Raw genomic sequence first — 15,675 nt, 5'->3', positions numbered from 1 at the left:
CTCTCTCTCTCTCTCTCTCTCTCTCTCTCTCTCTCTCTCTCTCTCTCCAACGAGCGCGCGATTATCCTGATCGATCGATCGGAGCCCATCCTTCCAATTACCGTTCGACGTCGAGCATTACGCAACGCGCTAATCATCGTCCGATCCGACCGAATCGCAAAGATTTTCCAAGAGCAGCGAACTCTCCGCGGGACTCTGACCTTTCCAACAAACCACACGTATTCGTTTCGCTGATTCCCGCGTAATGGCGCCGTCGAAGACCACCGTGCATCGCGTTGATATCGTACGTAAACGACGTTACGGAACACCGATGAGGCTGCACTTGGCTTTGCAACGGACCGCGGCGCGCGTGAGGCTATCCGGCCGTGCACCGAGCGAAATTGATTGATCGAAAGGATCCCTCCAATTACGTTTAATGGCGACTGCTCGTCGGTTATTGCAAAACGAAGAAGCGGGCCGAGTGCTGCTCGAGAGCGACGGCGACGTACGACGATTATGCTTCCCGAAAAGACCGACCGGTAATGTTTCGGGAAAATTGCATTCGTAAGCAGATCCGACGGATAGCATTAACGACCTACGAAACGCTCCTCGGTAATGTATTTGTTATTATTTTAATGCCTCTTCGAGTATATTCGGCGCGAGCGATGGGAGCAACCGAACAACATTGGAGCATAAAAACAAACTTATGGGTAAATAAGAAATAAGTTTCGTGTTATAGATTTTCGTATCGAACGAATCGTACAAAAAGCATTTCACGAATACATTGCGCGAAACGAACCTTGAACGAAGTGATTGGTATTGATGTTGATCCCACCCCTATGCGGCAAAAGCTGTCCAAGGTTCGACGCCTACAATTATGTTTGATTGCCCGTTGATACCGTTCGAACGAAGAGAAACATCAATTTTTGTCGAATACTGGAAGAGATTCAATTTGAGAATCGAATCAATGATTAATAGAGTGTTGCTTGTCAGGTGGAACACGGTGAACGCGAGAAGGCGTTTCTTTTCGAATTCAAGATTTACGATCTACGGTATACGTATCGACCATATACAAAAATTGCAAAAACTTCTTTAACATCATTTCATAAAACAATCGCGCTTAATTGCTAGTCGTGATAGCAACGTGACTAACGAATAAGAAACATCGAGCTCGACACCCAGACGATCGAACAACTAATTACCCTCTGTTTGTTAGGAAAACATGAATTCTGATATCGTAAGGGATTAGGCGTGTTTGTGGGACCATCATCCTTTCGCCAGCTTTACCGGACGTCGAACAAAGGGGCAAACGTATTAGGATCGAATTCGTTTAATATCTGTTGGCGCAGCTGTTTCTTTAGGACGGTTCGCCATATTCTCATAAACGCCATGCTTCGTAGCGTTGAAAATACCACGCTGTCGTGATGCAGTAACGTGGATACGATCAACGAGTCTCGCTGGTAAATCGGAAACGGTGTTGCGAGATCTCGCTCGTCGTTGCTGTTTTGTTGATCGCTGATAGAGCCGAGCGCGGGGAGTGCGGTATCGTTACTTGTCGACGATTAGGCTCCCGATAAATTTACACGCCTACCAGACGATATTAGACGGCTGCTAATTAGGCTACCTCGCTTGTCGTGCATCGTTGACTGCCTTTTGCGGTGCAGCGATAAAGCTAAATAGTGGATCGAAGAAGAAGAAGAAGAAGAGAGGAGGCGAGAGGAGTTTGGGAGTAACCGGAACCTGTCTTCGCGGCTCCCTCTCTCTTCTTCGCTATTATCTTACGATTTGTCCTCGCGGTACGTTAACCAACTGCTACCGCGTTCCACTCAAACTAAATTCTCATCGGACAAACTGCCGTAAATTTACGCGAACAACGTTATACTTCGATTTCTATAAAATTCCTGGCATCGAGCGCAAAAAGCGATCGATTTGTCGTAGAATGACCCGGCAGCCTTGAAACATTTCTGTACAGTTTTTGCGTAATCGGTTATAAAGAATGACCGGGTGTGCAACTGTTTTTACAGTTCCAATTAATTCGAAGGAAAAGGGATACGTTCGGGAGCCGACACAAAGAGGCAGAAGAGCGAGCCACGACAATCGATTCGGACGGGAAATTAAGGACCCGATCAAAGATCGAGCTCTATTGTCTCGTTTCCCTTTCTCTCAACGAAGCGTGTCGAACGCTGTATCCGGCCTCGAAGCTTCGACGTCTCTTCTATAGACGTCGCGTTCCTTTATTCTCGTTACCTTCTCTTTTCTCACCGTTTACCTATGTCTAAGGGAAAAAGTATCGTTTCGAGACGATCCGAAAAAAAAACGAGCTCCAAAGCCGAACTCGCGAGCAAATGTTTTGTCTCTAAAGAATTGCGAAGCATGACGGGTCGGAACTTGGCGGTGCAACTTTCTCTTCGGTAATTAATTGTCCAGTGTACAACTAATCGCGGTCGTCGTTCCCTCGATCAATCACTCATTAGAATGGTAATTAACAATAACACCGACGATTAATCACCGGAGTACTTATCGACATTTTATTCGCGCACAACGAACGAGATAAAAGACGCGTTATTAAGAGGCACGAATCCGTAATTGATTGATTTTCATTTGCGAGTTTTTCTCCCGTCGAAAGATAGTTTTTTATTGAGATATTTGATTCCACAGGTGTGTTAAGAGCGATCACCGATTCATTAATAGAATCATTTGTCCGTTACAAGTTTTCCTTGCTCGACAGGCGCCTAGACGGCCGATGTTATTAATAAGACTACGTCAAACTATCGCTATCGGATATCGAGTACGCGTGTATTAGCGAATGAGTAATGCGAGTGTTGCCTCTTCGGGACGCTTTGATCCTTTCACTGCCGCTCCCGAATGCTTTCGTTTTTGCGTCGATCTGTTGGCATTCGATCAATTTGCATTCGAGCAAACTCGCAATTACTCGTACAAAGAGTAACGAAATTGGAGCCTTTGAGATCATTTTTCTTCGACTGGTGGTTATTCGTTTGTTGCGCCAATTCACGGATCAAAGGTCTCCCTTTGATTAGTTGGTCTGCGTAAATAATCATACCCGACGCACAGTATCCCGGCCGCTCGTGTTTTAGGGTTACAGTCTCAAACTTGGAACAAAAGATTTTATCGATAAGACGCGAGGTATCGAATGATATAACCGAGCTGATTGTCGATGATTCGTAACAGCAAAATCGATCAGGTTTTTCTGCCTCGCGACCGCTCGAACGCAACTTTAAACTCTCGTAACCATTGTGTCGACAATGTTCGTCGCCACGTAACATTTTCACGTGACTCGAGCGGTTATTTCACGGTGATCGGGCAGAGAATTCTAAGGAATGTTCGGTCTCCTGGGAGAGCCATTAAAATTGACGCGTTCTTTGACTCATCGTCTCGCTCGTGGACGAGTTTGCGAACAAGCTCGACCGGTGTTAAACGACGACGTTTTCTCCCGTAGTTTTTCCTCGCGCTAAATGCTCGGAATAGGCCTGGTTTCTGCTCGCCGAACCATATAAATACAGTCGTTCGTCCTATTAACGCATCTTCGACGTCGTTCGATCGACCGCTAAACTACAACCTGAGAGTCCAGACGAGATCCGACACTGTGCTACTCGAACTAGACTTTATCGCTCCCGCTGTCGATTAATCGATGCCCGCTCGCGACCAATTTATCCATAAAATTTCACGGGAGACGCGTTAAACTATTCCCATTCTGTCGATAAAAGAAGAAACTGGTTGACGATGCCGCAGAGAACGCACGAGTTTATCGCAAACTGAAAATGTCAAGTCACACGCGACGGGTCTGGCATTTTGTTTTCAAGTTTCGCACGGTGTGGTTATATCACATGCGTGGCACGTTGTTCCAGTGCAAGTGGTTAAGCGAAGACGCAGGTTTCGCGTTCCAACAATCAGCGAGTCCCTCTCGCCGCGTGACCGCGTTGTAAGTGCTAATTATATGGTTGTCAGCCACGTTTTTCTGTCTCTTTTCTTCGTTTCGCGTGACCTTTGCCGACCACAGCTCGAAAGACACACTCGCGACCAAAAAAAAAAAACGTTCAACTACGCACGTTCGGTTTACGATCGATGCGACGAATTAATATTTCCGTTCGTACGACGCTTCGCAGCGCTCCGACTTTCCCCTTGAACTTTGTCTCTCGCGAAGAGATCGGTATAACGTTGTCCGATCGACATTTTCAGCGATATAAGCGATCGGATCCACTAGAAAGCTGTTGGAAATATTTTCAATCGTAGACGAGCAGACGGTCAAGATATCGCGAGCGTTTCCGTTTTAATAGAAAAGTGACAGTCATCGCGATGAGAAAAATCGTTTGGAGCAGGTGTCGAGAAATCGAGAAGAGGCGAATAGGGTAGGAAACGATCGAGATATTAATTTTCTCGTCCGACTGTTGCGTATAATTAATATATCAAAGGGGGAGGGAATTGTTTCGTTCGTACCTGCATCGTCGAGCAGATACTCGGTCGAAAACCCTGCTCTATCATTTGTCTAGTCGATAGCCACCGCCCTCTGGTACGCGTCACGCTACTTGCCACCCTTCGAGCCCTTCTCTCGATCATCAGTTGCCAGTCGCCCCTTCGGGTACCCTGCAACGCGTAGGAACCACCGTGTATATACCAAATAAAGAACAACCGAGACGACCGGTTCGACCGGAGTCGAAACGTATTAATCGAAGTTAACCGAATCAATGGCAGTGCGGCGCACCGATCCCTTCTAGTTACGTTTTTTCTTTGAGCAACAGAGCGATGCACAGTCTCTTCACCGGAAAGGTTTTTGTCAGCCGGTTTCTCATTAGCCAGCTGTAAATTGGTCGTCTCCGGGAACCACCGATTCTTGAGAAGAGTCCGAGTTTGGAGAAGCGCAGATTCGTCCAGGCAAAAGTGTCGGGGTAGTCCTGACAAACCAACCGCGAAGACACGTTCGGGGAACTGCTGGAATGTGGCACCGCGATGACAGAAATTGTTTTCCCAGAAGCATCGATTTACCGCTGCGACCGTGTTACTCAATACCGTAAACCGTTAACCCTCCGATGGAATATTGCACCCAAGGGAATCGCGCCGCGAGCTTCCGGGGTTAAACACATCCCCGTGAAACGACGTTGCCTCGAACCTATCCCCACGTGCATTCGTCCTAATGCGATTTTCGGCATTGTAGAATCCGGAAGTTATCTATAAACACAGCTATATTTACATAAACTCGGATCGTACGTAACGCAATTTTCCGTAGCAAAAGTTATTAATGTCTGAATTGGAAGTTGGTTATTGTTGGACGCACGCGAACGCAATTCTCTAAAATTAACTTTTGTTCTGTATTCGTAACTAGCAACGATAGAGGGTTTTCACTTTGTCCGGTATACGATTAGCTTTAGCGATAGTCGAGTCGACTCGTTTCATCGAAAACTTTTCGCCAAATGTCACGGAATATTGTATGAGACGCTGGAAGCCGTCGTTACTCTTTGCTCGCTGACCTGACCTAAAGTTTAACTCGTTCGGTTGAACGTACATCGTTCGATCGTCGAACGAGCGACATAACAGGGTTACCGAACGATTCTTGGAGGATCCGAAGTTAAAGCGAGCTGGCCCGAAATTCGCAGAGACAGGAAATGGCGTCCATTTTCGGTCGCTTCGGTTCGTGAAAGTGGTTGGCAGCCGTTCTCGTTCGTTTCATACAGATACATTTCGGTGGCGCAAGTACGATGACGTTAACGCGCTACCTACGACGATACCGGAGAATCCCCTTAGGAACCCGAGCGTGTTGACTCGCGTCAGGAACGAGCTCGTAAAGACACGCACGAAAGAGAGATACCGCGCCTCGCCACGACCGCGAACGAAGAAGGGGAAAAAATGGTTAGTGGCTTCTAATTGCAGATGTGACGACGCCGTAACTAATGACCGGGAGACGACGTCCTGTCAGTAGTCGCGACGAGACGAGCGCTCTTCTACGAGGTGCGGACGAGCATGCATTTTAAATACTCCGGTGAAAAGTATAAACTTCGAGCCGACTGGAACACGTTCCCTGGCGTTTCTTCTTCCGGAACGGAACAACGATCAGTAGCTACGCGTTTTCAAAATCCTCGTATCGAAATTGCACGGTGCATAGATATTTAATTGGATCAGCGGAACACCGGAGGCTCGAATAGGTTCAAAGCTGGAATACCCGCGCTAATTTTCGCGTTGCACGCCAGCGTGGTTTGCCGAGGCATCGAGCATTTAGTCGGTACAAGGAATTTCTCTGATAATTACGCTAATCAGCGGCACGTGAATCGGGTAACTGTCTTTCGACGGTCTCAAAGCTGCTAAAAGCGTGTAAAAGGCGACAGGCGCTGGAAATAGAAACGGGAGACGCGCGAAACTGCCGAGAGGTTGAACCCGCGGCGCGGTCGCGGCATTCGCCGAGGATGGAGCAAGATGGAAATCTGAGAAAGAAGTCGGACTTAATAGGATCATAGCGCCGCGGTCAAACGGCTCTTCAAGTCCCTGTTATTTTAAGAGACGAAAAGGAGATGTCTCGGAAGGATATTACATTTTTCGTTGCATTGCACGCGACAGGTTTGCACTTGGACAATTACATAGCGAGCATACTCAAAGCGCGGTGCTTTCATCCGGAGAACATGCGGAAACGATTAACGGAATACTTTTAGACAACGTTCAAATGTTTAGAGAGTAGTCGGCGAGTACGCGCATTGTGTATCGAGGGTTGGCATCGGGGAAGATAGCTGCAACTCGAAAGGGACTCGGAACCGAGCATACGAGTTTGTACGAACTCGAGAGCTCAATCCACCCCTGAAGCGAGCGTTTGGTATCACCCCGAGTAACGTACAGGTATGTACCTGCGTATTCGCAACGGTGGACCAAGTCACGGCGGGGGCGAGCAAGTCGGGTCGAACAGCCACGAACGAAGAAGACGAAAGAGAGCCAACTGTTCGCGTCTTCATCAACGACCCCGTGAAGGGAGACCACCCATCAGGAGCAATATCGTTTCATCAGTCGCTAATATCACTGCTTCGAGTGGTTCAACACCTTGTAACGCCAGGTGGGACGTTAACGGCGCCGCAGGAAGTCCTAATGAAGACAAATCTCACCCAAAATGGCGGCCATACTTATTTCCTGCTCCGCCCTTCCCTTTCTCTTTCCGTCCCTCTCTTTTGTCCGTTCATCTCGAGTCGTTTTGAATCAATTTGACGCCGTTCCCCGAAAAATCCAATTAATTCTTCGATTACCCTCTTAATTACGAGCGACGATAAACGCGAGAACCTAACCATCGACTTCCGATCGATAACGTTGTAGTTACGAGCCTGGCAAACGCGAGCGGAAAACGAACGGTTGACAAGAGCGTGTTCGGTTCTTCAAAGGTTGAAAGAATGCGAGAGTAGCGTGAATAATGAAAAGTAGAAACAGAAATCGTGGGTTGTCCAGACGTTTTCTTTGAACGTTAACCATTCGTCGAGGTAGGCGGAAAATTAAAGTACGTCTACCCGCGTCAAGAATGAAAACAACGCTATCCGGGACGGATAATTATGTGAACCGGTACATTAACATACACGCGCATACTCGCGAGCCGTCAGGCCATAGGTAGATCGAGGCTAGAACATAGCTAGTTATCGATCGCGTTACATGTCGCGTATGCTATAGAAATAAATGGACAGCTAAAAGAATTATTAGGAGCTTCGACCTAACTCAACCCCATCCGTTCGGTGATTCCGACTTTGACGTTGATTGTTGGATTTGTCTCGCGTAAAGTTCGCGATATCGGTTTTAACTCGCAAACACTTGCATCGTTCGAAACGTCTCCCTTTTTAAACGCGTACATCGTATTCTTTATGTTTTTCATTTCTTGTTTAGTTAGCATTTTTTCGTTGCGCGCGTCGAACGGTCCCTCTGCCGTTAATCGGACGGCAACGAACGAGAAATATCGACGAACGGATTCGGATGTAGGTAAGCTCGAGATCGATAAATTTATCCAGGGACCGGTTGCCGCGAATAACCCGTTTGACGTATCAATTTACGTCACGTTGAATATTTTCTCCCCGCGCGGGTTTTCAATTTGCGAGGAAACCGATTCCACCTAAACCGACGAAAGCTTTCATCGAGTACCGTCGACGCGCACCGTAGTCGTCGCGAGGAAAAAGGCGGGAGCAAAGGGGACACGTCGGAAACAGGAGAAAATCGCATTTATAAACCAGCGACAAATCAAACGATAAATCTTTGGCGTGGCAGGACGGCGGGTGCCCTTGGGCCTAAACGACTAAATAAGTGTTCCAATTTCAAAATTACCCGCTAAACGATTTGTGGGCCGGCAGAAAATATATCGTTGACATGTGGGCAAAGCCCCTCGGGTTAGCCAGAGGGAGGAAGTTCTCGGGAGCTGTGCGCGCGAGCACGAACTCGAAGATGGAAAAAGACAGGGACGAAGCTCGACAGACGAAGAAACGGGAACTGGAAAGGGAGAAGAGAAGCGAGAAAGAGAGAAACGGCGCGCATGGTTGCCCCCGGGAGACAAATGACCGCCGACCGACGGAAGACACTTCCAAATTGCTCTACGGTGTCGCTGTCCCGCCTCTTTTTACGTGTCCCTTCGTATATTCTTCCTCTTCGTGGCCTCCTCGTCGCGAGCGAACGACCTATTAGCAAAATATTCGTGGAAGCGGCGACGCGTGCCACCGAGCTTTTCTAACGAGCATTTTGATACCGGCGACGACTCGAATGCAGCCCGATCGGCGGTGGCCTCTCGTCACGTTTCGATCTTTCCCATCTGTCCGAAAATGAATTTCGATTAGAATAGATATTGTAAAACAGTTAGAGAAAGGACTTCGCGGTACGAGAGAAGTAACGCGTTACATTGGGCGAATTCTTGCTCTAAATCTCACCCTGGAACTTACGGGTAACACCCTTAACTATCGAGCAGTCTATTCCATACATCCGAACAAAACATAAAATAGAAAGGTTAACGCACTGTCTTGTGTGCACCGTATGACGTAGGTATCGCTTTATCTGAAGAACGGACGACGATAACATCGAAAGCCAGCGAAATAAATCCGCTGCAATGGCCGATTAAGATACCTTCGAATTTTCCACTTATCACGATACAATAAATTTATGAGATCGCGAAGGCACTCGACTCGATCGACCGAGCCGCCTTTATTGGATCCAGAGAACGTTTCCTTTTTTATTCCCGCGATTCATGCCGCTAACCGGTCCGCTAGTTTTTCGTCTCGCTCCAAAAATCACGTCGATGGTCTGAGCAGGACGTTCTTCAAACTGGCGTACCTGTCCGCCACTCGATAATTCCACGTTATACACGCTTCTGCTTTCCTTGCGATCGCTTCTAATGACTGCTCGCGCGTTGGTTCCTCGAACGATTACGCCGCAAACGAGTCATGGTACTTTGTAAAGTCGGTGTCGTTCTTCCTTTCGAGAAAAATCCCGTGCAGAACAAATTACAGGCATTTTGAGACTAATATTCTTGTAACGCGAGCATGTATCAGACCGCGGTGTAAGTATAGCTATTTTAAAAGTTATTTAGTTCATCGTTGCCATTCTAGTGTTACCGCAAAGTCAGCCACGCTTTATCTAGGAACGTATAGATAAAGAAAAGGAGTATAGTTTCTGGGATTATCTACGGGAAAAAGAACCATCGAACCACGTTTCAAACGATGTTTGCAGTTCGACTATATATCAAAGCCAGCTAACAAGAAACTATTACCAAATAATCCATTAGATCCGCGGCTCGTAGCTTCGTGATGGTCGCGGCTCTTAACTCCGACGCTATTCTACTCGAGTGATTGCTGCCCGAGCGGAACCAAAATGGCTGCCGAAGACTCGTCACCCTTCGCCTGGCGCGCTCTGTCTCGTCGACGAGTTACGTTTGCATCGCATTCAATTTCCCCGACTACTCGTTTTATTGTTTCGTGATGCACCGTCGCATCTTCGTGCCGTCCATTCGCGCTTTTATAAAGGGATGTCGTTGCCATGCAATTGGTAAGAGCAACGATTCGCCTCTATCGATGTACCGTCAGGTAGAAATTCTTCAAATTGATGACAGTGCGCGCGTTCCTCGCGAATCGACCCTTGACACAGTAGCCACCGGCGATCGATCGGTCACCTTCCCGTGGAACTCGACGTTCCACGGCGTTCGCCCGATTAAATACTCGCGAGAGAGAAAGGAAGAGCGAAAAGTTTGCGAAAAAATAGAGAGAGGCGAAATTCCAAATGCACCGATCGCGCTTAGACTCGGCATCAATCGCGAGTCGACACGCCAATTGGCGTGCGGAAGCTCGGCTGCCGGCGCCGCTTCGAGTGCCAACGCGTTGACTTCCGGCTATAAGACGCCGTACGTCTGCGGATTAACGCGTTAAAAGGTGATTTACGTTAATAGCTTATAAATGGCGGGCCGACGAAACGACGACGCCGCTTTTAATATATTCGCGCTCGTAATCGTCCGGGAGGCAACAAAGAGGACCAGAGGGGACTCGGGGAAGTTAATGACGCGCGACCGCTTTGCAACATTGAATCGGCTGCTGTAACGCGACGGTCCTCCTCTTACGAATGATTACGGAAAAATTGTAAATCTTCCGTGGAAAGAAACGTTGCCACGGCTTCTTTTGAAGAAACAACGAAGATGGACAGGGATAACAGGCTTGGTAACGAACCACGATTTCGGCAGAGTCACCGCGTTAATCGAACCAGCGTTCGTGGCCGCATGTGGTCCGCGTAGGTAGATGTCAAAAGCGTTCGTTCCTCGCTTACGGTAGGCGATCGCTTTCCGATACCCTTTAGCTGTCGAATGGAGCGAGGGTAACGGTGTCGATGCTTTATCGATGTTTCTTCTTGTAACGGGCATGTGCATGGATGCTTTCTATAAAACGAGGGCAAACCCCTTTGGGAGAGCAGTCGTTTCTCTGGTCGAATCGAAAGGGAGCGAAGGAGAAGCGAGAAGAGTAGATCTCCGCGAAATGCGAGGCACTGTATAATCGCAAGGAAAGGTGAGAAAATCCGCGAGACGGCGGAGATCGACGACATAACTGCTCACGGGAGAGAGGAGGGGAGATGGTTGCGAAAGGACAGACGGAGCGGTGAATTCGTGAACATCAAACGAATTAAATCTCCGCGGAGAGTCGACCGCAGAAACTAATATCTCGGCGAGCTCTCGGTTCTTCCGTTCGTCGTTTCTTCGTCGCGTTCTCCGCTGCTTGTCTCTCTTTCCTCGACCACGTTCGGCACCGTATTTCTGGTTCCTCCGAGGATGGAGACGAACGCCGACCGCCGCGCCGGCAATATGGACTCCTGACGACAAAATTGTTGCCCATTTTTCCCGACCGAATTAGATGCCACCGAAAGAATTCCAGCGTAACACCGTGTCCGCTACGAACGTTCAAACGTTCGATAAGAACGGCCCAAAGCGCTGCCAAGCTAAAATTATATAATTTCACGTAAAACAGTACGGACCAAAGTCGACGCAGCCTCGCCGTCGAAGCTTGGATCGCAAATATTCGAGTCGTAATTAGAGCTGACACTTGTACAATTAGATAATTCCGCGGATCTTGAGCGCAGAGCAAAAACTTGATGGATGGATGGAACGATCGCTGGAGATATAAACGGCCGACGACGATGGATCCCCGTGTTGTACGACGACGTAATAACACTTTCGACGAGCATTAAATTTTCTCTGGCGCAGGTGATTAAGCCGTTTCCGGCGCGGTTTAGAAAGGTGGTCGGACGTGTGCCCCGCGAAAAACGATCATATCGGAGAAAAGCGAACCATGTGCAAGATTGCGCGTGAATTCATCGGCTCTTCCGTATCCTAAGAATCGTTACGAAAGCGCACATTTGATACCGTCGCAGACCGTAATAGATATTATCCGGCTCGATAGGTGTCGATGCTCTTGACGAAAGTCTGGGGAACATTCGGGCCGCGAGATGAACCGCGAAAATAAACGCCAAGGCTATTATCAAAGATAATTTGCAATTAAAGGATTTCCTGTTTCTATGGATCTGACAGAATCTTCCTTCGATATTAGAGCAAAATTACCCCGTTGTTCGTGAATTCGTTCGCTTACAATTGGACTCGTCGTCCGCTGGCAAATTTAATTACACGTTCTGTTCCTGTTACATTTTCCCAAGCGGTAAGGTGTCTATTTGTCTCGCGAAGATACCCGAACGATTTATCGTTCCTAATTTCATTCGGAGACTGATTTACAAGGACTCGAGTGGTTCGAGATCGGGTAAGCTGTGATCCTCCGTCGCTTCTCCAATTTATTACTAATTCATCATATGCAAATTCATTCTGTATCGTTTCATTCGTTTCAATCTTCGCGAACAACTTCCATACGGACAATAACAGTGTTGACGATCGACGCGTACAGAGAGTCGACAGACGCGCGTACGATACGGACGTTTTTCTAGGTAAGAAGTCTATTCTGCAGCTAGAACTAGAAGTAAACGCGTTGTTCGCGCTCGCTCGTTTGATCGGACGTTCAAGTATCAGCAAAAAGCGATAGAAAGTATGTCCGCGAGGAAGACACGGAGAAGGAAGGCTGATCGTTGATCGTCGAAATAGTTTTTAGCCGGGACTGTACAGTCGGGTTGCGCAGGTGTGACCGATGGCGGCGTTCTTTGATCCTGAAGAGACTCCTCGGCTACCTTGTCCACGACTCATCGGCCGGCTTTTTTTTTTCGTCATTCGACGCGATTATTTCCTAATGGCTAACACCATCGCGAATTCCGCCTCTGTTTTCCGGGGTGATTTTGTCGTTGGCGCGCTGTCACCCAATTCAAACACACGCATTTGTATCGCTACGACAAAAAATAATCACGACAAAACACGAATAAAATATTACTACGGGATCGAGTCCAACACAGAGTCGCAGTTACCTTTGTTCTGAACGTTTGATTCGTTCTACACGATCGACCGACGATTACACGAACCCCTAACTATCTCTAGCAGCGCGGTTTGCTCGGTATTGGTACAAAGATCCAAAACAACTGGACTTTTAGCATCCCGTGGGCAAGAAGCTGTCCTGGAATTCCATGGACTGAACACCGTAACGAATAGGTAATACGATTTTTATGGAGAGATCCCTTCCGTAGCTCGAAAATGCATCTGATTTGTGGCTCGAAGCTGACCGAAGCAGAGGGGACCGTCTAGGGCTCGGCGTTCAAAGACGCCCGAGGATGTCCGATTCGTTTTGCATTTCTCTTCTATCCTCTCGTTCGGAGATTAAGAAATTTCAATATTAGAAGCGGCTCCTCGAGTTCTAAGACGTATTTATGAAAGTTCTTCTCTCTCGGCGATAGCGACGCGATCCGATTTTTTTTACCGATGGATCGTTCGCGTTTGAAATTTCATAAGGAAAACGCGAGATGACTTTTAAGAAATTTATGGTTTTTTATATAGTACCAACGAAAATCGTATCACCTTATTTATTTTACCGTTGATGTAATTTTGTACGGTTCCTTTGTCGGTCTCTTTGTTCTATGTATATGTTTACATCATTGCTGGCTATTAGCCGAATAATTACTAATCGTCGATTCCTGTCGTTGTTCCAGAGCAAGCGAACCACCTGAACCTGTTCAATAACCGTCAGCAGCCGAAGAAGAAACGCAAGAGCAGAACGGCCTTCACGAATCAGCAGATCTTCGAGCTGGAGAAGAGATTCCTGTACCAGAAGTACTTGAGTCCCGCGGATAGGGACGAGATCGCGGCTCAGCTGGGTCTGAGCAATGCCCAGGTGATCACGTGGTTTCAGAATAGAAGAGCAAAGCTGAAGAGGGATATGGAGGAGCTGAAGAAGGACGTGCAAACGGTGAATCCTCTGCTCGTCGCGCAGCACCACAAAACCTTCCTGGAGAACGTGCAGGATCTCGGTATCCTGAAGAAACGACCTCTGCCCAATTCCATGGACGAGAAATCGTAGAAGCTTCTGGCCGTTTGCTACGTCAGATCGAAATTCGGATAGACAGTGGGGGACACGGGTTCGTGGATCGACCATTGGTTTCGAAAACACTTCTTCTGGATATCGAGATTCGTGTACGTGGTCGAGGAAGGAATTAACTTTTTTATTTTTGAAAAAAAAAAAAAGAAAAGTAGAAGATGACGGTGGGTTGTACGAAGCTGGATAACTCGAAGGTGAATTTTTACTTCGTAGGGACTCGCGACGGTTCCTCTTTATCCGCGACGACCCTTTCACGAAAAGACGCACAGCGAACGAGAGTCTGCAAAAGTTTGAGGAACGAGTATAGAAGGAAAAGACCCGAGAAAACTATGTAGCTATTCTTCGAACGTAACGTTGTAAAGATTTTGTAAATTAAAGACTGCCAAATATTTACAGTCCTCGCTGATCCTCGGTAAATCCTCTTCACCGTCGACCGCGACAGATCCTATTTTCGATGTTACGGTAACCGTACGATTTAGCAACTCGTCCGAATGGAAGGGAATCTGTCGCAAAAGATTCGATAAAAATGGTTCGTCTACGATTCGTAAAAAATAACAAACAGGTAACTCGAGAGACATTAACGGATAGATAGAATTCGCGTAACTTAAAGGAAGACGCGTGTTCCGACCGAAACCCGGGCGAAATTACACTTTTTTCAGCGAATCTGCGAACCGCCGCGATCGTCCGCGGACACCCTGTATTATATTGTATTTATTGCGGAAAAACGAAGAAAGATGGTGAAGAAAGCCAAATGATCCGGGATGAGATCATCGTTGATAAGTTATTAAGTACATATTACAGCGTATTATAAATTATAAAAAAAAAGCCTCTCGACGCGAGGCTCGATCCTGTACATAAGCTGTATATATACATACGTCGTTTCGCCCGATAATATTACGTATAAAGAAGAGATGAAGTCGTCGGAGACGATTAGAATAAAATTGAGAAGAATTATAAAACGATAGATGGGACACTGCAATATACCTGATCATCAGTTTAATTAGTGAGCTTTACGACCGCGTATAAGATGTAAATCCGTATCGCGTTTGCGCTTAGTGGTTTACGAGGTGATAGACGTGTGTGTAAGGGAAAACAAGAGTGTGTGTGTGTGTGTGCGCGAACGGACTTAGTACTGTGTATAGCGAGTCTAAATAAATGGAGACATTTAAGATAAACGCGCGGAACAATTGATATTCTCCCGTATCACTGGCCTCTCCTAAATCGACGCCTAATCGTCGCCAGAAAAATGTAGGTGACAGGTAAGTCGTTCGACCCGATGCGCGCGATTTAAATCGAAGACAGAAGAGTTTACTTTGCACATTCCCGCGACAATTGCCATTCAATTAATCGTTATTTACAATAATATCCGAACCAGACGTACGTCATTCGCTGTGTCGTGGCTCGAGAAGCGATTCGTTGTCTTCAAAGACCCACGTCAGACGAAAGGGAATTATTCTCCAAAAATAGCGTGATACACGCGGCCCTTCTGGGAACCTTTTTGAAGCCGTTCGCGAGGTTTACTCGGAGCCGTAATTTATTAAGATGAAGTCATTTCGCCTTTCTCGGGCGAATCCGTTCGCGCGAAGTCTGGCACTCGTCATAACCGTGCATCGTTCACCGATAGACCTGAACTACGTTTGGCAGCGCGCAAAATAATAATAATAATCGGCGTTGCGACGGGAAACCTTCCGAATCTCTAAGCCACAGACTTGAATATGAGAGTATCCGCGAAACGATGCGAAACGATACA

The 15,675-nt window shown here is 47.2% G+C and overlaps 1 protein-coding gene across 2 annotated transcripts in view; it reads left to right on the top strand.

Annotated features, from left to right (window-relative positions):
• LOC128890738 (uncharacterized) overlaps nt 1-15,091 on the top strand; it is a 36,304-nt gene extending 21,213 nt beyond the window's left edge. Inside the window, exons 2-3 of one of the 2 annotated variants that reach the window (XM_054149532.1) lie at nt 13,540-13,796; nt 14,139-15,091. In XM_054149532.1, the coding sequence (XP_054005507.1) occupies nt 13,540-13,796; nt 14,139-14,219 (338 nt within the window). In that variant the 3' untranslated portion in view covers nt 14,220-15,091. Of the gene's footprint in view, nt 1-13,539 lie in introns of both variants that reach the window. The other variant, XM_054149531.1, reaches the window with a different exon arrangement.
• Nucleotides 15,092-15,675: the final 584 nt, after the last annotated feature.

The sequence above is a fragment of the Hylaeus anthracinus genome, unplaced genomic scaffold (genome assembly GCF_026225885.1).
Source record: "Hylaeus anthracinus isolate JK02 unplaced genomic scaffold, UHH_iyHylAnth1.0_haploid 12001, whole genome shotgun sequence".
Classification (NCBI taxonomy): domain Eukaryota; kingdom Metazoa; phylum Arthropoda; class Insecta; order Hymenoptera; family Colletidae; genus Hylaeus; species Hylaeus anthracinus.
Note: the sequence above shows the minus strand (reverse complement) of the source record. Positions and strands in the feature narration are given on the sequence as shown.